At 39.0% G+C, this 24,146-nt stretch overlaps 1 protein-coding gene across 1 annotated transcript; it reads right to left on the bottom strand.

Moving 5' to 3' along the window:
• Positions 1 to 814: 814 nt before the first annotated feature.
• On the bottom strand, positions 815 to 24,108 carry impact (impact RWD domain protein). The gene is made up of 11 exons (XM_061028564.1): positions 23,956 to 24,108; positions 20,269 to 20,397; positions 20,129 to 20,181; positions 19,960 to 20,022; positions 19,743 to 19,828; positions 15,294 to 15,422; positions 15,124 to 15,218; positions 12,549 to 12,622; positions 11,911 to 12,001; positions 4,688 to 4,822; positions 815 to 1,093 (listed from the first exon to the last, which is right to left on the bottom strand). The coding sequence occupies exons 1-11, from the start codon at positions 23,998 to 24,000 to the stop codon at positions 1,034 to 1,036; spliced, it is 960 nt and encodes a 319-aa protein (XP_060884547.1). The 5' UTR covers positions 24,001 to 24,108; the 3' UTR covers positions 815 to 1,033.
• Positions 24,109 to 24,146: the final 38 nt, after the last annotated feature.

Genomic DNA, 24,146 nt, shown 5'->3' with positions numbered 1-24,146 from the left:
GGGAGAAACAAGTCTCTGCTAAGTGAATTAGCTGTAATTACTCTCAATGACTGAAATGAGCGGGCTGCTCTGTGTGTGCGCGCGCGCACACGCGCACACGCGCACACGCGCACACACACACACACACACACACACACACACACACACACACACACACACACACACACACACACACACACACACACACACACACACACACACACACACAGAGGAAGGATCTGAAACACAGCCTATTGTGTGTCATCTAAATAAAACATCTTTATGGGATAGTTTTCATTCAGAACGCAGAGGAAACTTCCCATTAAAAACAGAGAGGTTGTTGCAGCACAGATGAGCCTGGGTGTGTTTTCAGAAAGCACTCCTCTGCTGACTGAAGCTGACCCTGCAGCCGTTAATATGCACACTGTGTCTTTCTGGGAATAGAGTCACACCAAAACCAAAGAGGAGCAGAAAAAATCCCCACAGCAGCCGACACGAGCTTTAAGCACAGACAGAACGTGCAAAGAGAGAAAAGTTGAATATTGAGCAGACTGCCAGAGGATGCTTTGGGGGTAAAACGTACATGTGAATCATTAGTGTGTGTTTCAGGGACGACGGCTCGTTTCTCTGGGAAACACTGAATGAATTTTGTTTGAATTTCAATTACTGGAAGTTGAATTACAAGGGCGAGGACTCATGCATAACATGGAGGTGGAAGAAGAGCGTTCATTCAGATTGGATGGTGACAAAAATATCATCGGTTCAAGTGTGTCATAATAATGTTTTTTAATAAAGTACTTCAGTGAGAGACTCAAAAAGAAATGTTCTGCTCATGTCTGAGTTTGACGGGTTTAATAACAACACAGTGCTCTGTAAACATTTCATTACAAGGCGTCTCCAAATGCTGCAGCTTCATAAAACTATAAGGTAAAATCACAGTCACAAGACATTTAAGCCACTGTAAGTATTTTAAATTCATTATTTTAAATGGTGAGAAACACCTGTGGTGGTTAAAAGCGACCTTTACAATAAAAGTCTCTTGTTCTTTTGAAATTCATTTCGTCTTCTTGCTTTTCGGCTTTTTGCTCTTTGACGCTGATTTGTTGGCCTCATCCTGTGAAACAAAAAAAAAAAAAGGATTACAGAATGAACAGACTAATAATGAACTGACATGAGCGCTCGGCTTTAATGCTGCCGAAGCTTTCCACATATTTAATAAGTCAATTCTGTTTTTCTTTTTGTTGGGGACTCTTCTGCACAGACTCCTGCTGTGTTTCCCCTTCGTGCTGAAATGTGCAAATCACGACGCACTGATTAAGTCGCTCCACGCTGTTTTAATATATTCCTGTAATTGCATTAAACTAAACGCTGCGTTCTTAAGTACGCTCATAACATCATCCACTTATTATTATAGTAATGATCTAGGCTGATGACTTTTAGGTCTGGGAACATTTTAACAGATTGGACAAAAAAAAAGAAAAAGACTGAATAAACAAACTGTCTTATTTTGAAAAAGCTAATGTTGAATGATTCTTCCCATGTTTGTCTGGATTTTCCTGCAGTTTAAGGCTTACAGGAAGTAGACACATGACATTTAAATAACAAACTTGAAAAAATGCTTCAAAATAAATAACTGGCAGCAGCAATCTTTCCCCTTCAGAGGTCCTGAGGGTGTCACCCCCGACGATTCAGCTTCTGTTTTTCTATCATTGTCTATTTTCACACTCATTCCAACCCGAGTGGTGAGGGATTTTATCTAATCGATTGTGCAATTCAGTTGTTGCAAAATTGTCCTCATGCTCTCTTCTCCGGAGTTATTGTCCCTTTTCCAATTTACACTTTATCTCAAAAAACCACGGGTACAGATGAGGCACCAGGAGAGGAGAGTTTTTTTTTTTTTTAAACTCAGAAAACAGAATGTTTTAGCTGTTCTATTTACAATATCCCTACTGGTTCAATTCAAGCTGCAACCAATTGATGGCTATTTTCAATTTGCCTGTGCATTACTCTGCAGGTAAATCTTGTAATGTTGCTATCATTAGCAGTGTTATCACCAACAGCCTTCTTTTGACGAAATACCTCTTATATGGAAATCTGCATTTGTTCTTCCCTTGTTGAAAGGGGGTACCCTTAAGTCTTAAATAATTATAGACCCATCTCCAAATTGTCGGTCCTGGTTAAGGTTCTGGAGTCCATTGTGAGCGAACAACTGAAATATTTCCAACTATCAAACAATATCTTATCTGACTTTCAGTCTGGTTTTAGGAAAAAACACAGCACAACTACAGCGGCCTTAAAAGTGGTCAGTGATTTTATAGAATTTTTGGACAACAAACACCATTGTGCAGCGCTCTTTATTGATTTATCAAAGGCTTTTGATACTGTAGATCATGCAATACTAAAGCAAAGACTTCAGACTATCAGACAAAGCGGTCTGCTGGTTTGAAAGCTACCTTTCTGGAAGATCTCAGTGCGTGCAGGCAGAAGGCATCACTTCTAGCTCCCTTGTAGTATCCAAAGGCGTGCCCCAGGGATCAGTCCTGGGACCACTACTCTTCATTTTATATATCAATAGTCTTGATCAAAATGTTATTAATGCAAATTTCCACTTTTATGCTGATGACACTGTGATATACTGTTCTGCACCTACACCAAATCAGGCCCTTTGTCAGCTACAACTTGCTTTTAATACTGTACAACATACCTTGTGACTTAAAACTTGCGCTGAATGCTGATAAAACGAAACTCATGATGTTCTCGAACTAAAAATCAAAGCTACTGAACCTTCCTGCTATCACCACCTTTCAGGGCTTTGAAATCGAGTCTGTATCTCAATACAGATATCTGGGATTTGTGATTGATGATTCTCTCTCTTTTAAGCCTCACATTCAATAATTGGTAAAAAAAAAAGCTCAAGTTAAAATTAGGATTTTATTTTAGAAATAAGTCTTGCTTTTCATTTAAGGCCAAAAAAACACTTGTTGCTGCCACTTTTATGTCGGTGCTAGACTATGGCGATGCTATTTACATGCATGCATCCTCGCAAAGCCTACATGCGCTGGATACTGTCTACCATGGGGCACTGAGGTTTATTACTAATCTAAAAGCCCTTACGCACCACTGCTCCTTGTATGCTCGGGTTGGTTGGTCTGCCTTGTCTGTACGTAGACTAAACCACTGGCATATTTTTATTTATAAGGGTATTCTCGGTCTGCTTCCATCCTATCTACAGAGCTACATACTTCAAAAAAAGTAATGGAAGTTACCATCTTCACTCGCAGGATTTACACCTTCTAACCATCCCTAAAGCCCGTACTGAATTAGGAAAAAGGGCGTTCAAGTATTATGATCTGGTCTTAATGATCTGGAGGCAGAAATAACTGACTGTAGATGTTTTAGCTAACTCATATTGCCCTTTTTGATCGCTTTGTTGCTGATGACTTATGACAGATTCTGATGAATGGTTCTTTTTGTGATTCCTGTATTTATGTGTTTTATGTCTGAAACCCTGTAATTGTGCTGCTGCCTGTCTTGGCCAGGACGCTCTTGTAAAAGAGATTTTTAATCTCAATGAGACTTTTTCCTGGTTAAATAAAGGTTAAATAAAAAAAACGAAAAAAAAAATCCTATTTGCAGGTTAACGTCCACATGCCTGAGCTGTGGTTGTACATTGCTCCGGTTGAGTGGTTATATGACAGTCTACCTGCTCTGCTCCTCCAAGTTGCCCCGTCCACCCACTGTTCTTGTTTACATCCAGGCAGTAGAGGGGGCAAAGACGGCAAATTAACTAGAGTTACAGCCCCAACTAGTGGCAGTTAGCTCCATTACAGCTGAGACAACACATTTGACCGGCAATGAGGGCCTACATTAATAAAATGATGGGTAGCTGGTTGTCTTGGTTCCAGGTATCAATCTCTTCATATAACGATTTTGTGAAATGTCAATGGAGGATTTGAACTGGGTGAATTTACTTCAGGAACTAAAGCTGCAGAAAGAGTGTGCAGTCACTTTTGATCTCTATATTTAACTGCTAATACAATAACAGTTTATTCATTCAAATTGGTTTAAAATCTGCCCTCCTCATTTTGAAGAGTAACACAATCATTAGAGTTTGTTTTAAGTCACCCCACACAGGAAGTAGCCCTTTTAATTATACAGACTTGGTCCAGACTTCACATTGAGGGGAAACTGAGCCTCCGCTGTCTGTGTGAAATCAGAGCAGATTTTTGAAGTCGAGGCGGGTTCAGACTACCTTTAATCTAGGCGTGGTGGCAGCTCAAAGGTCAATCGTGTTATCAGCTGAATGTTTTTTACAGAACAGAAAGCTGACTTCAAAGCAGAGCGGACCAAACTTCAGGCTGCAGAGAGCGAGTAGAGCCTATTTGATCTCATCCACACACTTCAAATGAAGCAATATCCCTAATGTGACAGCTCCTGAGGAGTGACTGTGCAAACACAAAGCAGACCTGACAGACTCTCTGCTTTATGATAATAGAGCAGATTCTCACTGTAACCTGTCACTATGATCTGACTGAAAGTTTTCCAATCTCTGGGTATCTGACTTTGTTAGTCAAAATGCTAAAAAAATTAATCACATCTATTTGTTTTTCAGAGGAACCTGAGCGGTGTTTTCCCGGCTCGGATCTCAACCTGACAGCAGAGTGAGATGTGAGTGATGACGCTTCAGAGGAAGATGACAGATCCTCACCATGCAGGCAGTGAATCCCTCCTCCACCAGGATGTTTCTGGCACAGTTGTTGATGTGTTTGAAGCGGTCAGGACCCAACAAAATACCTCCGTACCAGCGAGAAACGACTACCATGACATTACGCACATCCAGGATCTGTGGTGACAGACAGACACACGGTAAATGTGGAAAAAAAAGAGTGTGAATTTGAGATATGAGCAAAGAGATGAAAATAATCAATTGTGACACGATGCTTTCCCCCGTTGGCTGAGCATTTCACAGCATATGGGTTACGGTGGAGGAATCATCTGATGGTCTGAATCAAGTTATATGAGCATATTTCCTAATCTAGTTTTCCTTCACTGAAAACATATTTTGCCCTCAGGTTGCGAGCACTGAAAAGAGCCCTGCCAGAGCAAAACACAGCGTTAGTGGAAACTGGTCCTAAGCCTTTAACCCTCATGCATCATTATGGACATTTTTGTTCATTTGGGAAAATGTTTCCTCTTTATCTGGTCATCATTTTGTCTGTGTTAGTGCATATGGAACACATTTTTGTAAGAAAGACTCTCTCTTGACACATTTTAGAATGCACATTTTAATTTTTTTAATAGATCAATAGAACACTGAGAAACATTTTTACTACCCTCTTAAGTCACTAAGGACAACAATCTCCACTTCCAAAAAACTGATATAAAAATAGAAGATATTGATATTCTTTTCTACTTTTTTCTGCATACATCTCTTAAACAACTCTAGCCCTGCTCAAAACTACCAAACATTCAATCATTTTTAGGAATTTAACCCTTTAAATGCCAATTTGATTACATGATGTCACTGTTGTTATTTATGAAAAAAGAAAACACAAAAACGAGTTATTTTCCATATAACAAATATTTGGTGGCTGGATGATTTTTTTTTTTTAAATCAGTCTTAGATATGTCAAAGATTATCCAAAATATTGACTTTGATGCATTGTTAGTTTTTGTGTAGCATCAGATTTAACATGTAGTTACCTGTTTGGACATTTGAGGGCGAAAATGTCCAATTTACAAAAACTGCTATAAAAATAGAACTGATTGATATTTATTTCTTTATCTCCAGAAGATATCTCCACAACTCCAGACCTGCTCAAAACTACCAAATATTGAATAATTATCAGGAATTTAACTCTTTAAATGCCAGAATCATGTAATCATACTGGCATTTAAAGGGTTAAATTCCTACCATGTTTGGTAGTTTTGAGCAGAGCTGAAGTTGTTTAAGAGATGTATGCAGAAAAAAGTAGAAAAGAATATCAATCTCTTCTATTTTTATATCAGTTTTTTGGCATGGACATTTTTGTCCTTAGTGACTTAAGAGGGTAGTAAATTAAACTGATGCCTGAGGGTTAAGCAGCTGGTAGACGAACAACAGCATCATCCCAGAAATCCCAGTGCCTTTCTGTTGTTGGAATACAAATGTATAAAATACAAGCCATGAGTAAATATAAAATGTCTATTGCTTTGCTTCCTCAGTTGAAGCTTATAGCACATCTTACATCTTTATTATGAACTCCAGAGACTAAATTGACATTAATCTTCTAATCTATCTCTGAAGTAGCAAATTGGCCTGAATGGCCGTCTGTTGATTTAAACACAAAGAGGAGAATTTGTCTTTCACAAAAAGTGCAATCTGTCAGTGGAGGAGACTCACACATCTGGCTGCTGACACTATTAATCAGATCAGATCTTTATTCATCTCCTCACTCTGAACAGAAAGCAGAAAAATCTAAAAGAGGAAACGAGAGGAAGGGATGGTGGAGAGGACTGAGATTAGAGAAGAATAGATTAAGGAGAAGAGCTCTTCATGTAAATTGCTCCGTATGCTGAGAGGGTGACGAGTAGGAGATTAATCAGAAGAACAGAAGATGCTATCACTGCAGTTACAGTGGGTCAGTCAGCTGCAGGACGTCACCTCAGTTCTCATTTTAATCAGCTCTCACCAATGATCACACTGGTTAAAACGATACAAATACCAAAAGGATGTTGCTGGATTGTATCATCCAATCAATTGTTGGCTATGGTTTGGAAGCTTTAGGTTTGACATTTTGGCTATCGCCATCTTGTTTTAAAGAGCAATAAGTGACCATATTTGGTAAAAACAGACATGTGGCCTGTCACACCAGCTCTGTGTAAGTTGTGTCTTAAGTTCCAGACTGCAATTATAAAGAAGCTCTGCCATCATCGCGCCTTAAGACACTCATGTTGATTCTGTGAATTTGCATTGCCTCAGTTATTGCAGAATTGCGGGAGAGCGTTGGACAGAGGGAGCTTCACATATACACACAGTCAGACATATACACACACACACAGCACTGTTCTCCCCCACTGGATCAGCTGATCTGCTCTCGCCCCTGTAATGCCTTTGTTACTACCTCTAAAGATGGTACAGATGGGGCATCACTTTGCCTGATTCCGAGATTTCTTCCAGAATTGATCTTGTAAATTCCTGTCAGAAAACAGACTCTATGTCTGTGTCCATAGGCAAACAGTGAGAGCACCGACACTACCAGTCCGCCCCAGCTCGAGCCGGCCCCGGCTCCTCGTCCTCACCGCCGCCGACAGGCAGGCCTTATGTCTCAGATGCTGAGCTGCGGCGGCAATATAGCAATATAGCCGTGAGACGGTTGCTGCCGACAGGCCGGTCTTGTGTCACGGCAGCCCCAGCAGCTTGTCAGCAGCAGTCGTCTCGCCGCTATATTTATGTTTTTTCGCCATTATCAGCTTTCTCCATAGAGCCTGATGATCGTTAGCATAGCTTCCAAGCAATATGGCGGACATTAAGTTTCGATTCTGGGAGTGAGTTCCCACCCACTGATCTGTGATTGGTCTGTAGCTTCAGTGGTCGAAAATATGAGGAACTAGCGTTGTAGTTTCACCCTGCTAACCACAACAGCTTCCAGTGACGCAAACATACGGTTTTTGCGTCATTGGAAGCTCCTTTTCAGACTTAGAAATACAAAGATTTCACATCTCAGGGGAAAATGTGGGCGGGATGCACGACCATTCAAAAATATTACCAGGTTTCTAATGATACAAAGATTAATGCAAATGGGTGAAGTATCCCTTTAAAATCCTTATCCTCCAAGTTTTGCCCCTTTTCAAAACCATCGCCATGACAACCGTGCTTTACAGAGGACTTTACACCTACTAGGAGCTAGGTGTAACATTTAAGGTGTAACCTCTGCATACTTCTGAACTATCTCAGCTGATCAAACACCTTAAATGTTAGTAGTGTGTAAACTTCGTTGTGTAATAGAACTTTTGTTTAAACTAGATTTCTGGTGCTACACCTCTGTCCAGATTGACATGTTGTCAGGGTAAGGACAGGTATACCCATGCTTTCTGCTCTATTTGACTCCAAAAAGGGACCCATCATCGTTTACAAAATAAACGCTTGTATATGCTGAAACACTTTCTCTAAGACGTGAGGGGAAAAAAACAAGGTTAAAGAAAAAAAGCTTCAGTGTGGTTAGTGTGTGAGTCAAACAGCTTGTTTCATATGCATCCTGTGCTGCAGTTCACAGATTCTGAGATCCAAACTTGTATTTCACACAGATCGTTCTCTCTCACACGGTCACGCTGGCAGAGAGGAGCGCTGTCATCTTCTGAATGAACTTTGACATGAGTCACAGATCTGTTCTGGGAGAAACTCTCATTACTACTCGACATCTGCTGCTAAGAAGAACGACAGAACTACAGAGGAAACTTTTCATCGAGACACAAAGTGTGTGGACAATCACACGTTTCAGTGTGAGGTGGGTGTGTGTGTGAATCACAGAGCACATCTGACTGCCAGGAACAAGTGTGACAAGAACAGATTAATAATTGTGCAAAATTATTACCATGGACTATTTTCTCTGGAGTGGAAATGTACTCATTATGATAACAGAAGAAGTGTGGGGGTTATTCTAGTGAGTTCAACCGTTAAGGACTTAATATCATTTTCATAAGGTCACATCATGATTCACATTAAGATGGCGAGGCAATCCCATGAAATCAACCCTTTTAGACTCAAAGCAAATCATGAAATACAATATTTTAAGTAACTGAACCAAAACAGGGCAATGTGATTTTATAACTATATTTATATGAGTCCATTTTACCATGAATTGAATTCAATAAGGGTCATTAATCGAATGAATCACAGAGAAAAATAAAATAAAATAATGTATTACTTAGGCAATCAAAAATAATAATGGCAATAATTTTGGTTTGTTTCAATGTTTGTTTGTTTTTTCAAGATTTTATTTATTTTCCAAATCCTGGGAAACCTTTAAGGTTAGGCAGACTTAAACAATTGTTGCTGCCACATTACTGTCATCAGAAGGAGATTGGGGTTCATTTCCATTAGGGTTAAGATTTTAATGGAGTTTTGAGTGATTTTTTTAGTGCAAATGAATAAACGACAAGAAGAATAAAGTAGAAGCATCAATACTTAACCATTCATGTTTCATTTATCTAACTTGTGTTTACACCAAACACCTCTAAAAGTATTTTTCTCCCATCAGCCCCAGGTTTACTTTGCCTTTGGTGCAAATAAGCTAATATTAGAATGCTAACAAGCTAAAAAAAAGAAGAAAACATTATACCATTCAAGAAAGTTAGCATTGTCATTTTCAGTCTTTTTTTTCCAGTAACCGGTCATTAAATTAGAGGCCTATCATATTTTACTATTTTGGTCTTTGATTTATTCTTGCTATCTTGATAAGTTATCAGCGGTACAATAGAGACTTCTGAAAAAGGCCGTACACAGCTCGATTTCAGGCTGATTTAAGAACCCATTCTCCAGTCGTCTTAACTGATTTTGAAGTCGGGGCTGATTTTATGTAGTCAGGCGTGGTAGATTGTGGCTTTAAAACAGTTTCACCCTTTAGAATCAGCAAACAAACAGAACCATTTAAATGCACTGGGAATGAAAGAATTCCATTTATTATTTAATCAAAATGTAATCCATCTTTGATATGAAGCAAAATGTTTTGCCGCGAATGTCATTTTCTGTTTTCCTTTAATTGTTGCTGAGGCTGTTTCCAAATGTCAACAATCACGCTGATGTGCTCGTCAGTGAAGGAAGAGCTTAAAACATGCTGAAGATTGTTTTGTTGTACTGAATTGAGACTCAATTTGAACTAATTACTACAAAACAATTAACTCAAGTTAAACAAAATGGCCGACTTAATTACAGTTAGAAAATAATTATTAGAGCGCCTAATCCAGTCTCCTCAATATAAAAGAACAGCGTCATTAAATATCGACTTAGTAATTCTAAAATGTAAATATCCATCTTCTAAACACATCCTGTCGCTCTTTATTTTGAATGGCTTTTTTCAAATGATGTGCCAAAAAAGTGTATGAGGTGCCACTGTTCAACAGAATACTTACGGCTCAAGTAAACTGTGACAGTCAGTGCAAAGTGAGTTAATATGAAATCAGCAGCAGAAGACAAAATGATGCAGCATTTGAAAAGTAAGGAGGCAGATTTGAACAGACTCTAAATATGCAGGAGCCAAAAGCAAGTTGGATGCAGACAGAAAACTTAACAATGTGATATTAATTCAAGGCCAAAGCTGAATGTGAACCGCACTGACTCATCTATTGGATTCTTTTGGTGTTTATTCTTTTCTGACTGATGAGAAAGTGAGAAGCTGAGAGATGCTGTGTGGAGGTTTGTATAGAGCTGGAGGACAGAAAAGCTCAGAGAATGTGATCAAATTCAAATCCATAACCATGAACTTTGGACATTTTTTACTTCAATTGTGTAGATTTTTACAGCCTTTCAACAGCACGGATAATGAAACAAGAGAGGTTCAGTTTATGTGTGAGTCAGACACTAGGGGGCGGGACCAGGGAGATGTTGCTAAAAAGCCAGAGACATACTGAGGTATGTTCAGACTCTAAATGAAAAACACTGAGGCATCTTTCATATTAATCTAATCCTGTCACTATTTTAAACACTTTTCAGAACCACGTTCTACACGCTGGTAGCCTGCAACTGTGGAAAACTGAATTTAGAGGAAAAAAATGAAAGTTTTGAACCTGAATATCAAAGAGTCAGCCGAAAAAGAACCATACAGTAGCTCAAAAGAGAGGGGCGTATCGAGCTATTATTGTGGAAAAATGTGGAAAAAGATCCACAAATGTGTAAACTAATCTGCAAATATGTAGACCAATTTCTAAATGTTTACTTATTTATTAATGGCAGTGAGTTTTTCAGCTGTAAATCCTGAAAATACTCACAAATGATCGCTAACAACTGAGGTGGGCCTCTCCATTGGCTGTCATTTTACACGTGACTTTTGCAACACTCCTGCCGTGCAAGAGCCACAAATTGGTTGACCTGAGCTCAGGCTCACAGGCTAGGCTGCCAGGCTGCGTACCGCTTTACCCGCACTGTACAGGAAACAAATTTCAAAAACACAAACTACATATTGGACCCTCCATCGTAGCCTCCTCTGTAAAACTGCATCCACGACAGCTATCCGCTCAGTAATGTACGTCTTGAATTCACTGGGTGGTACAGCGGACATAGCCTGTGAGCCTGAGCTCAGGGCAACAAACCCCACTACGTGTTTGCAGATCGTCAGACACACATTTGAAGATATGTGTACGCATTTGTGGATCTTGCACGGCAGGAGTGTAAAATGACAGCCAATGGAGAGGCCCGCCTCAGTTGTAAGCGATCATTTGTGTATTTTCAGGATTTACAGCTGAAAAGGTGCCATTAATAAATAAGTAAATGTTTCAAAATTGGTCTACATTTTTGCAGATTAGTTTACACATTTGTGGATCTTTTTACGCATTTGTGGGTGCATATTCAAATAGTTTTGCCACAATAATAGCTCCATAGGGGCGGGACAAGCAGCTGTGTACAGAACGATAGAATGCTTGAGGTGGAAAAGTTACATATTGTTGTGTTATTTGTGATGTAATCGCAATGAGTTAGTCGCAAAGCCTGTAATTTCTTCAATTCAATTTTCAAATCATTTGAAAGCTAATAATCAAAACAGAAAGTTAAACCTTTTTCTTCAACATGTGACTATGGTATCAGGTACGAGAACGCTCTTCGAGGTGTCCGTTAACAGAACAGTTTGCTCCTGTAAAGCAACCAATGCTCCTCTGTGGTTTGTGTAATACATGTGTATACATTTCATGCTGTGTGGTACAAATCCTACAAAATAAAAGTCTCTTAAATAAAAAGATGACCTGCAGTAAATGGAGCAGTCTTCCTCCTGCTGCCGTCTCTCCGTCATCTTCACAGTCCTGCAGGAAGCTGTTCTTGTCTTCACAGTGTATCCTCCAAAAGAAACAAAAAAAAACAAAGAATCATAAGATCAACAGCTACGGCATGAGGAGACGGAGGATAAAGATATTATAGTGAGAGAGAGAGAGAGAGAGAGAGAGAGAGGGAGAGAGAGAGAGAGAGGAGCTGTAGCCTCTTCACAGAGAAAGTTTATAAAGTGGTTGAAATGTCAGCAGTAATGACCGTCCTGGCAGCACGAGCTGCTCCACATCGACCTCATTACACCCCGACGCTGCAGAAAACTGCACTCAGACAGGCTTCAAAAACACAAACACACACACAAAGAAATACTGTGCACACACACACACACACACACACTTGTATGCACATTGTACACAGCACTATGTGAGAGTCTTCACTGTCTCTGGTGCAGTTTTTGACCTTTGATGCAGAAAGATGCCCTTTACAGACGACACACAGACCTCCTGTCTTTTTCTTCTTCTGCACTAATGAGACACACTGTAACTCTGACTTCATCATTTGCATAATTAATTCCTAAAAAAAGGTGTTACATCATAAATAGGTGGATGACATTACTGACCTGTATGCATAGATGTTATGCGTGGCACTTGCAATCTTCTTGTTTTCACACAACTTCTCCAGAACCATTTTAACCTGCAGCAGAGGACAGGGAGGACCGAAGAGTAAGAGAAGCGTCATGACTCTTCTGTTAAATAAATCTGCTGACACGGCGACTCTCTGCTGCACTCGGCTGCAGAAAAGTGTCAAAAATGTGAGAGAGGATGTTGAAGAAAATGAGCCAATTTCCCCACCGCGTCAGTGTGGAGAGAATGCAGATCATAACATACTGCTGACTACGGCACAAAGAGTGAACCACTAATCAGAAAAATCCAATTTCATGGAAATAAAACTGAGAATTTAATGGTTAAACATGAACTCTAAGACACTTTTATCCACTGTTTATCACCAGAATCGTTCCTTTTTTTTTTTTTAAAGGGACGAGGGCGGTTTACAGTACTAAATGTTTTATTCTTTATTTGTTTCAGCATCTTTATTTTAATAAACTACAGTATCTCATTATTTGTTTCACATTTTAATAAATTCTGATTAAATGCATTAGAATAGAATAGAATAGAATTACTTTATTGATCCCAAACTGTGAAATTGTGGTGTTACAGCAGCATGTTATCAGAGCAAATAAAACAATATAAGAATAGATAAAAAAGCACTTAAAATATAAAAAATAAGAATAGGATTTAACTTAACATGAAATGAAATACAACATTTATTCAGGCTTGTCAACTGAATGTAAAAATCCTTGCTGGAGGTTAATAAACCGAATCATGATCATGGTAAAAGGTGTGAAGAGAACCTCTACAAGCAGATTTATGTGCTGAGCATCTCTTAGCTGTAATATTTATAAACAGTAACAAAGCTCTTCATTAGGTGTAATCCTGCCGTTTAAACATGATCATACTGCTTATCTTTATCAAACTCATGTTGTTTGTTATCAATATTTAATCGCTGTTTTTTAATGCATGTATTAATATTCATGGCTCTGTATTCACGATCTTGTTTTGTTAAGTAAGGGCTGCATTTTCATCATTTATCTACTTGAGCCTTTATTATTTATTTGAGAGGGACATTGAACATTCATCAACATGCAGACCAATGTAAATGTAACTGAGTCATTTTACACTGCAGCTCCTTTGCCAGATATTCTTTGGAGTCTTAGAATTAAATATAACACACATGTTTAAAATAAAAATAAAATACAAATATCCAACCACACATACATTATCTACACCGTTTTTCCTGTTCGGGGTTGTTTAATTGTTGTTCTCCTGCTGTCTTTAAACAGTAAAAGGTTTATCTTTAGAATTATCTTTGTTGTTGTCGTTTCTGCAGTGAGATATTCATTGATTTGTTTAACACCTGATGTTTAAAGCTTAAATAACTTTATTGGGACGCTGGTGGCTCAGTGGGTAGTGCACCCCATGCTATAGTCCTCCAAGCGGCCAATAATGGAATCCGACCTGTGGCTCCTTTCTCTCTCCCTGAATTCTAACTCTATCCACTGTCCTAGCTCTACAATAAAGGCAGAAAAAGCCCCAAAAAAAAGAAATACCTAATGAAATGATCATCTTCTATCTGATGATCTGGTGTTACGTGCCGTTGTGTGTGTTTTCTTCCCCTCTCTCCTGTGTTCCCTCCTGGTGTTGCCTCACTGCAGCCACTGATCAAGCACACCTGTGCCCACTCTGCGACCAGTGGGCAGAGTATAAAGAGCAGGAGGGAACTGGCAGCCGGTGTTTAGTGGACCACGCGGCTGTGTACTACTCTGAGAAACCTTGGCATAATTGTACTCCGTCTGTGGAAGGAGAGTGTTTTCCTAGGTGGAAATACTTTGTGCTAATGGTTTATTTAAGAGTGTTTTGGGTTAAAGTATATTGTTTAGTTTTGTGATTTTGTAAATAAATTGTTGTTAAATTTGCTTATACTTAGCTCCTTATTCTTTTCCCTGGGTTTTATTAGGATTGTTACTCCCATCATACCCTAGCCATCTCGGGGAACGTAACATCTGGTTTGCGTAAATAGGTCATAAAGAGGCATCAACACCAACTTCAGATGTCTGTATGTTTCAGAACCACAGAAAAGGAGGAAACAAAAATGTACTCGTATGTTTATTTCACGCTGTCTTTTAAACTGAAACACTTTGGAGCTGCATGCAGTTTCTTTTTTAACAAAGCTGAAGGGATCAGAGGCTTTCAGACTCAGCAGCTCCTTGGCTCAGTGATGATCTGAACACTCACAGGTTATTACAGGAGAGGATGTAAAATGCTGCTCAGGTCTCCTGAGAACAGCTGTGTCTGTAAATATTCAGGTGTAAACAGCTCTTCACAGCAGGTGGAGGCTTTTAAGAAGCGTCTGTATGTTAAGTGAGAGTCAGAGAGCGAGATCTCCTGCAGGAGCGAGCCGGATGATCGTTCAGTTTAAATAGATGATTATATTTGCATTTTTTTTCTTCTCCCTTCAACATCCTCGTGAGGAGTTATTTCTACTGAAACTTTCAGAAGCTGTCATTTCCTGTTAGTCTTCCTGGTTCAATCATAAAGCACCCTATATTTGATTTAAATTCATGTCAGAACTCGTACCTGTCTGGGGGTCACCACAGGGGCCAAATGAGGCTGGAAGGTGCTGCGTCGGTCTGAGATCGTGTTTCCGTGTTTAATAGGAGGCAGCTCTTCATCTACACAAGGAAATGTTCACAGTTAGAAACTTGTGTGTTTTAAATGCAACTGTTTTTTATCAATCTTTGATGTACCGTGTGCATGATGCATGAAGAGATGTGCGTTTTCTGTGTTCAGTTTGAGCATCCCTATGTCTGGAACATCTTCATCGTCATCCTCGTCCTCCTCCTCAGCCGTCATGTTCACGTTTTCCGACTGATCCACTGAAAAAAAAAAATGTTAAGAAAGAAAATTGGATGCTTGGTAGCTATGAACCTACATTTTCAGAAACTGTTTAAAACAATTATCAAGACTTTAAAAAAAAATAAAGCTTCAGGAACTTTCATCAGTGTATTTTTTTAATCTTTGACTTGGAATTTTTCAAAACATCTGGAAATCTTTGGAAGCCGAACTTTCTGAAAATATTTATTGGGATATTTCTGAAATTTATATTCTGGGAATTTTGAAAACATTTCAAGAGAAACTTTCAACAGGATTTTTCAGAAATTTTATTGGGATATTTGAAAATCTTTAGAAACTAACATCGGGAACATTTTTGAAAAGATTAATCACAAATTTTCAGAACTTTTAGTAAGATTTTTAAAGAAACTTTCAAACATGTTTTTTTTTTTTTTTAAACTTTGGAAAATTTGGGATGTTTATGGGGAAAATCCTTAGAAATTCAAGACGAAATTTTTGGAAAGCTTCACATTTCTGGAACTGACATTGTGAATTTTGAAAACTTGAAAAAAAAAAAATTGTAAAAAATTAAACGAAATATTGAAACATTAAGAAAGAAAATGTCTTTTAATATCTCCCAAACCTGCTGCCTATAAAGGTCCTCACTGCTCATCATTAAAACAACACACACTGAGCTCCTTATTAGCATTATGTGACCTTAACATTGATGCTCACACACACACACACACACACACACACACACACACACACACACACACACACACACACACACACACACACACACACACACACACACACACACACACACACACACACACACACACACACACACACACACACACACACACACACACACACACACACACACACACACACACACACACACACACACACACACACACACACACACACACACACACACACACACACACACACACACACACACACACACACACACACACACACACACACACACACACACACACACACACACACACACACACACACACACACACACACACACACACACACACACACACACACACACACACACACACACACACACACACACACACACACACACACACACACACACACACACACACACACACACACACACACACACACACACACACACATTAATGGAGGACACCTATTAACACAGACTGACTGGTGCTGCAGATTCAAAGGACCAATGGTTTGATTTTTTTAATAACACAGCTCTGAGTGTGGCAGGTTTTGAAGTGCAGAATCTGTTTGTGCTAATGAGTGGATGGTAAAGTCCAGAGTTCACTGTAAGGTAGAACAAAAGGATCAGATACAAAAAGATTAGCAGGTGAGTTTAAATTAGTGCTCTGTTGTCATGGAAACAAAGGTTCCCAATGTTTGAGCACTGCCTAAATCAAAAAGACATGGTGTACAGTACAGTTCTGTATATATAATAAACAAATGTCCTGAAACATTTGAATATTACCCAAATCAAAGCAGCAATATTCATTTGAGAAACGTCAAATGTGTATCTGTTACAGATCTAAAAGCTTCGGATTTTAATCAGAAAGTTGGCTTTGGATTGAAAGGTTTTGGTTGCAAACATAAACTGTGCAGGTGAATCATGGGCGGCGCCTACATTGAAAACAAATTCATACAATTGACTTATTTCCATTGGCCAGTCTCGATCAGAGTGACAGCTTGTGTGAACTTCTAAGACCCTCCACCAGAATGTCTCTCTCAGCATCTCAAGTGCAGACCAGGAAGAAGCAAAGACACAAGTTATAAATTGTAAGATATTTATGTTTTTGTTTGTTTTTTCATACCCAAATTCACTTCTGACGACCTTTGTTTTTTGACAAAGTGAAGCTGAATGACACACACACACACACACACACACACACACACACACACACACACACACACACACACACACACACACACACACACACACACACACACACACACACACACACACACACACACACACACACACACACACACACACACACACACACACACACACACACACACACACACACACACACACACACACACACACACACACACACACACACACACACACACACACACACACACACACACACACACACACACACACACACACACACACACACACACACACACACACACACACACACACACACACACACACACACACACACACACACACACACACAGCTGAAAACTCATTAAAAGAAAGAGGGTCTTCAGATTCAGGTTAATAAACAACTGCTCTCATTCATCATCAGGTCTATTATTCCTCTTCACTTTTCCTCTCCCTTGGTTGTGCTTATTTACCCCCCCCCGTTTCTCTCCCCTCTGTGTCTCTGTCAGCTAAGGGGGAACCAGCCGTCGAGCCGTCTCCTCTGAGCTTAAATGCTGTGAACCAGGTTCACTTATTACCACAAGAATCACAGCGAGACAATGAATTTAGCTGCACCACAAAGAGGAGGGCTGCTTCATATTTTCAGAGGGACCGCCTGACACCGCAGAGACCCCCCTCCCTGAAAAACCTTCTGCAGGGTGGCACCTGTAGAAAATCTTTAATTTGGGCATCCTTTATTCTCTTTACACTTCAAAGGATCCTGCGGGGCAACCGAAGGCGTTACTTAGATATGGATCTTAATTCACTGCAGTCACTCAGAGTCAGACTCATGTTTTTTTGAATGCCCCTGCAGCCTTTGTGTTCATCTTATCGCAGCGTCAGAGCATCAGATCAAGCTTTTTACTCACCATGGAGCGTTTCAGCACAGATCAAACAGAAAGAGTCATAGCAGGCTGGAAGGAACATACGATTTATCTAAACCTTTGATGCGGTTATACGTTCATTTTAAATGAATTTAATCACTGACCTGCTAATAAAATGAAAGGCTGGGAGTGCAGAATTAAAGGACACTTCTACTAAGAATGATCTGAAATTTTCAGGAACTTTCAACGCAGGTTTTAGGGAAGCTTTGAATCTGAATTTTCAGAAACTTATAATAATAATGAATTATAACGGACCGATTGCATCAAAACGTTTTCAGAAACTTTTGAAATTGAATTTTTTTAACCTTTCATCTGGATTTTCTTTCAAGTGGGAATCTTCTGATATTTTCATAAACATTCACTACATTTTTGAAATCCTGCATTGGAATTTTTTTTGGAAACTTCTGATCATTATTGGAACATGTAAGAAATGTAAATTTGTTTTCAAAAACAATTCTGAAACCTTTAAAAGATTTATCAGGACATTTCTGAAACTCTTGTTGGAAATTTTGGAAAATAAATGCAAAACTTTTTTTTTAGAAAATCGGAAATTTAAGAAACTTTGAGACGATAGTTCAATTCTTCGTTCGGGAATTTTAAGGAAACTGCTCTGAACATTCATCAGAATTTCTTGGAATCATCTGTAATTCGAATATTTCTGGGAACTTATATTTGGTGACTTTCAATCAGAATTTTCTTTTTTTATTTGGAAACGTGAATTTTCAGACACCTCTGGAACTTTTCAGAAAATCGTTAGATATTTTAGGAAGTTTGAGAAAGGATTTTTTTTTTAACTTTTTGAAACATTAAACATTTTTGTTACATTGGGAAGTCTGGAAACTTTCCAAAGATCCTTCAGTAAAACTTTGAACAGTACTGTCTTAAGTTTTCAGCCACTCTGCAACAGACATTTTCAGAAGATTTGAAACACAAATTGAGGAAACTATCTTTAGGATTTTTTGCAAATTTGGTTTGAGGAGGACTTCTGTAGACTTTTGGAAACATGTATTAGGACTTTTCTGAAAAATGTAAATTTCTTACCTTTTTATCAAAACTTAAAATAAGAAATCTTTAGAAACTTTCAAATGCAATTTTTTGGACACTTTTATCAGGATGTTTCTTATTTTTTATTGTGACTTTTGGAAAATATTTTGTAGATTGTCATAAAGTGTCAACGTTGAAGCAATAAGCATGGGTAAGAGATACAATTTGTAGGTAATGCGATCAGAACTTTTAGAGGAAGATGAAAAAAAAAAATTCTCTGGTTGACTCATTAGGAAGACTAAGTACCACAAGTAATAAATGAATTAAGCACCTGCTTTTTCACAAACACTACACCGAAAAAACAAAACATGCTTCCACATGAAAATACAAAGGTAGGACCTGAAAAGAGAATAAGTCTTTATATTCACTGTTTTTGCGAGAAATAAGAGCTCTGCATTAACGTCTGCATAAAATGCATAAAACCCATTTCTTGAAGACTCTTTCCTCATTTCTATAATCCGCACATATGCTGGGAGAAGAACCCAAATTGCTCAGGTAAGTGTGTCCCTGAAGCATGAATTTCATTTTTCACACCTCACCTGTTTCTGAGCTCTGGGATTTCTCCAGCAGGAACTCTCGGATTCTTTCCACCCACAGGTAGAGGATGCTCTCCCCGGCATGCTCCCTGCAATTAAATATCTCTGTGAGAAGGAGGATTGACAGACTGGATGGTGGAGACAATCGTTTAAGGATTCTGTGGAGAAGAATTTGTCTGAACAGTTTTCCTGGGTGAGGTTAGAAAAGAGAAGCACTAACATGTAGAGGTCTTCTAGGCTGTTTGCCAGCTCGGTCCTCTCTGGGCCTCGCAGCCACGCAGCACTAAAGAAACACAAAGAGGGTTACCGAGCAGGGCCAGGAGCGCGAGATCCTTTTATCAATTCAGTGAATCACATCGAGATCACATCTGAAAGACAAATCGACTCACTTGATCTGATAGATGGGCGGGGCGGCACTGGGGTAATCAGGTGGGAGAATTATCTGATTTGTAAGAAAAACAAAAAAACAGATTACAAAAAAACTGCATGAGAGACTCCTATGAAAACACGCCAAAGTTGATTTGTTTACCTGTAAACATGCCGTCAGTTTGGGATCGTCCAAGCCGTTGGATATTTTGATGCAAAATATTCTTGATGCTTCGTCTATAACGCACCATTCATCTCCATAGATGGAAGACAGAGCCTCCACTTCTTCGATCTAAACAGAGGGAAATTAATAAAGAAAAACGTTAAATAACCATATGTGTTGAAATTGATATAAAGTTTCTGTTTAATATTTATAGTCCATAAAATACAATAATCATTAAAGGTCACATATTATTCTCCTCTTCAATAAATCTCAGAGCTCCTCAAAACATGTGTGTGAAGTTTCTTGTTCTAAATCCACTCTGATCCTGTATTTGATCATGTCTATAAACCCCTCTATTTCAGCCCTGCTCAGAACAGGCTGTTTCTGTGTCTGTACCTTTAAATATGTAAATGAGCTGTGTCTGACCACGCCCCCTCTCTGGAAGGGCTTGGGTAGCTGAAGCTTTCTTGCTCCATGCCTAATTGTTAATGGTGAGAAAGATGACTCAGAGGGCAGAACAAACACCTAGCTGTGGGAGTGTCACCCACATGGGGGAGGGGTTACTGCCCTTTGTGATGTCATGTTGTGGACTTTAGGAAAAATGCAACCCCCCCAGCCCCATTATCATTGGCGACTCCACGGTGTCTACTGTGGAGTCTTTCTGCTTCCTGGGGACCATCATCACCCAGGACCTCAAGTGGGAGCTGAACATCACCTCCCTCATCAAGAAAGGACAGCAGAGGATGTACTTCCTGTAGCAGCTGAAGAAGTTCAACCTGCCAAAGACCATGATGGTTCACTTCTACACTGCCATCATTGAGTCCATCCTCTCCTCCTCCATCACAGTCTGGTATGCTGCAGCCACAGCAAAAGACAAGTGCAGGCTGCAGCGCATCATCCGCTCTGCTGAGAAGGCGATTGGCTGCAATCTACCATCTTTCCACGACCTGTACACCTCCAGGACCCTGAGGCGTGCAGGTAAGATTGTGGCCGACCCCTCTCACCCCGGATCAGGACTAAAACCTCTCGCCACAAGAACAGTTTCTTCCCTTCTGCTGTCAGCCTCATGAACAATGTCCCTGCCCTCCCCCTCCTCCCACATAACCCAGACTCTCATCAGCCCCACAGTCAGTAAAACATCACAGTTATGTGAAGGCTGGAACTGTTTTTATGTGTTACATTAACGCCCACTGGACTCTAACCTTTTTTCTTTACATGCACTCTGTGACTAGGTTACATACACTGTCAAATGTGTTTGATTGTCAACTCCTTCAATGCACATTTTGTACATTTTGTTTCTTAGATTTTTACATTTTTAACTTGTATATTATATATATTTGTTATTGCTTCTTATATTTTATTATTTAAGTTCTTGATATTTTTGCTTTATTGTCCTTTAACTGTTTCTGCACCAATACACCAAGTCAAGTTCCTTGTATGTGTAAATGTACTTGGCTATAAAACCTGATTCTGTTTCTGATTCTGATGAAGCGTGCTATATGAGCACACATTTTCTGAGCAGGAGAAAGACAGAGGATGGACTTTTCTCATAATTGGAGGGTTTGTAGACGGACTAGGGACACATAAAAAAATATAATATTAAAATATGGTAAAGTGTATTTTGCATAATATGTGACCTTTAAAGTCTGATGGCACAGAAACACTGAAAGCAACTGAATTAAAATAAATCCAGTCGAAGTTTATGTGCTCCATGTTCAAGTCATCAAAACTTAATGATGACGCTGTATAATATTTCAATAATAAATAATTAATAAAGACCATTAAATACCATATTTAACCGTTTTGGGGTTTGAACACTTTTGACTTTTTAGTTTTTTAGTCTCTGTGTAGTTAAAATGCAGACGTTTGTCTGGAGTCCTGAATTGAAATATAGTGTAACATAAAACATTAGCACACAACTAAAGGCTGAATATCAGACATTGTTACTTAGCATGCAGTGTGACTACTATAGTGCCAAAATGTTAGTTTAATAATTCAAGAAGTCATTTAATCATCTTAAGGTTAAGAAACATCTTACTGAAAGTTGGACATGCATGTATGAAAAATACAACAAGGAAGGACATTTTCAAAAGGCAGGAAGATGAGACTCTGTATTCATGAACTTCAGAGAACTATAAGACTGAAAGGTGCACAAAACTGATCGTTAATTGCCCAATTTAAGAATAATTAAAGTTTCTGTAATTATTAAATGTTGTTGTTTTTCTTAAAGTCACATTTCACTTTGACTTTTACTCTTTTATTTTAAACCTGTCTCATTATATTTTAGCCCTGTTTTTGTTTGTTTTAATTCATTATAAATGATTAAACTAAGACTTTATTGAGATGAAGCTGCATTTGTGATTGGTGAGAGTTGGGCTGTGTAAGGAGCCCCTGCCCTGAAGAGGGGTATCTAGAAGTGTGAACGAGCCAGTGAGCTGTGACATGACACAGACGGAGCAAACTTTGAGCCTTAACCTTGAGGAAGACGATCTGAGGGGGATTGTTAAACAGAATCCATTTCAATCAGGAGAGACCAGCCTGTGACTCTGTGTCTGTCGGGACAGTAAGACTCTGTAGTCAGTGTCTCCAGATCTGACCTAATCATTCGCTATTATTGACGGACCAAAACACACAATTATAGGTACTAATTAGTTTGAATAAGTAGAGCAAAGTTACCTTTTATCCTGAATATGTACATTTTGACATAATTCTTTATTTCTCTTGGATCTTATATGTTAACATATTTCCATATTTAATCCTCTCTGTGATTGTTAATGGATTTTTAGACGTCTTCTTTTTATGGGTCTTTTTCTCTTTGTCAAGATGTTTTTGGTGTCTTGTATTTAGCACTATGAATTGTCCTGTTGGTGAAATGTGCCACGTTAATAAACCCTCCTTGCCTTAATCTTTAAAAAAGATGTTTTTAGTTTGCAAACCTCTTATGAAGACCTCAGTGATCCAAACACTTTGGTTTTCAATTAACTGACTCAGCCATTTGGAGGGCCTGGTTTCCCCCATTGTTGTGTTTATCACATTTTCCCCTGATTTCCAAGAGCACCCAACACTTTTTTTTACATTTTAAAATCCACTTTGACCACATGAGCAACCAGCCATCCCCCGTTTCTCTTCTTATAATCATCATTTTTGTTGTAAGGTCTATCATGAAGAAATGCAGCTCAAGGGGCTTTACGAATAGGAAAATCTAAACAGTGCTACAAATACAAAACAGAATGAAAAAAAACAAAACACTTGCAAATATAAAACATACAGGTGTCACGTTGTGCTTGTTGTTGTGTGTTCATGTGTTTGATGCTGTTTTGGCTGCTCTGTTAATCTGCTGAGTTTCAAACTTGTTATTAAACACACACAGTGGTAGAAACCTGCAGTGTGTGTGTGCATGTTTTATTTCACAGTTATAGCTTAGGTTTTTTTTATTTTTATCCCGGCATTTCTTCTACAGCAGACTTGAAATATATGTCTGTCTCTCTTTTATCCACCTCGACTTTTTTTTCGCACATATTAAACTCCGATATGATTAAACTGTCTGCAAACAGTCAGCGTTTGACTTCTACGCTCTCTGCAGGCCACATTCAAACACTACACCACAAGCAGCAGGGCTAGAAACAAACTTATCAGTGTTTCCTGAACTTTCTCCCGAAGGTTTCTCTCACAGGAGTATAAACTCACCTGAGCCTGCAGATCTCCTTCATCCTCAGAAGTCATGTCCGCCATGTCCTCATTTCATCAAGAGTTTAAATATGTGGACGATTACATTAAACGTACAGCACATGCATTACATGTTCATAATCAGCTGGTTTCATATGATATGTGGAGGTATGAACGAACTGCTTCCAGGGCAACGCTGATTGGCTATTTTT

The sequence above is a fragment of the Labrus mixtus genome, chromosome 3 (genome assembly GCF_963584025.1).
Source record: "Labrus mixtus chromosome 3, fLabMix1.1, whole genome shotgun sequence".
In the NCBI taxonomy this organism is placed as follows: Eukaryota; Metazoa; Chordata; class Actinopteri; order Labriformes; family Labridae; genus Labrus; species Labrus mixtus.
Note: the sequence above shows the minus strand (reverse complement) of the source record. Positions and strands in the feature narration are given on the sequence as shown.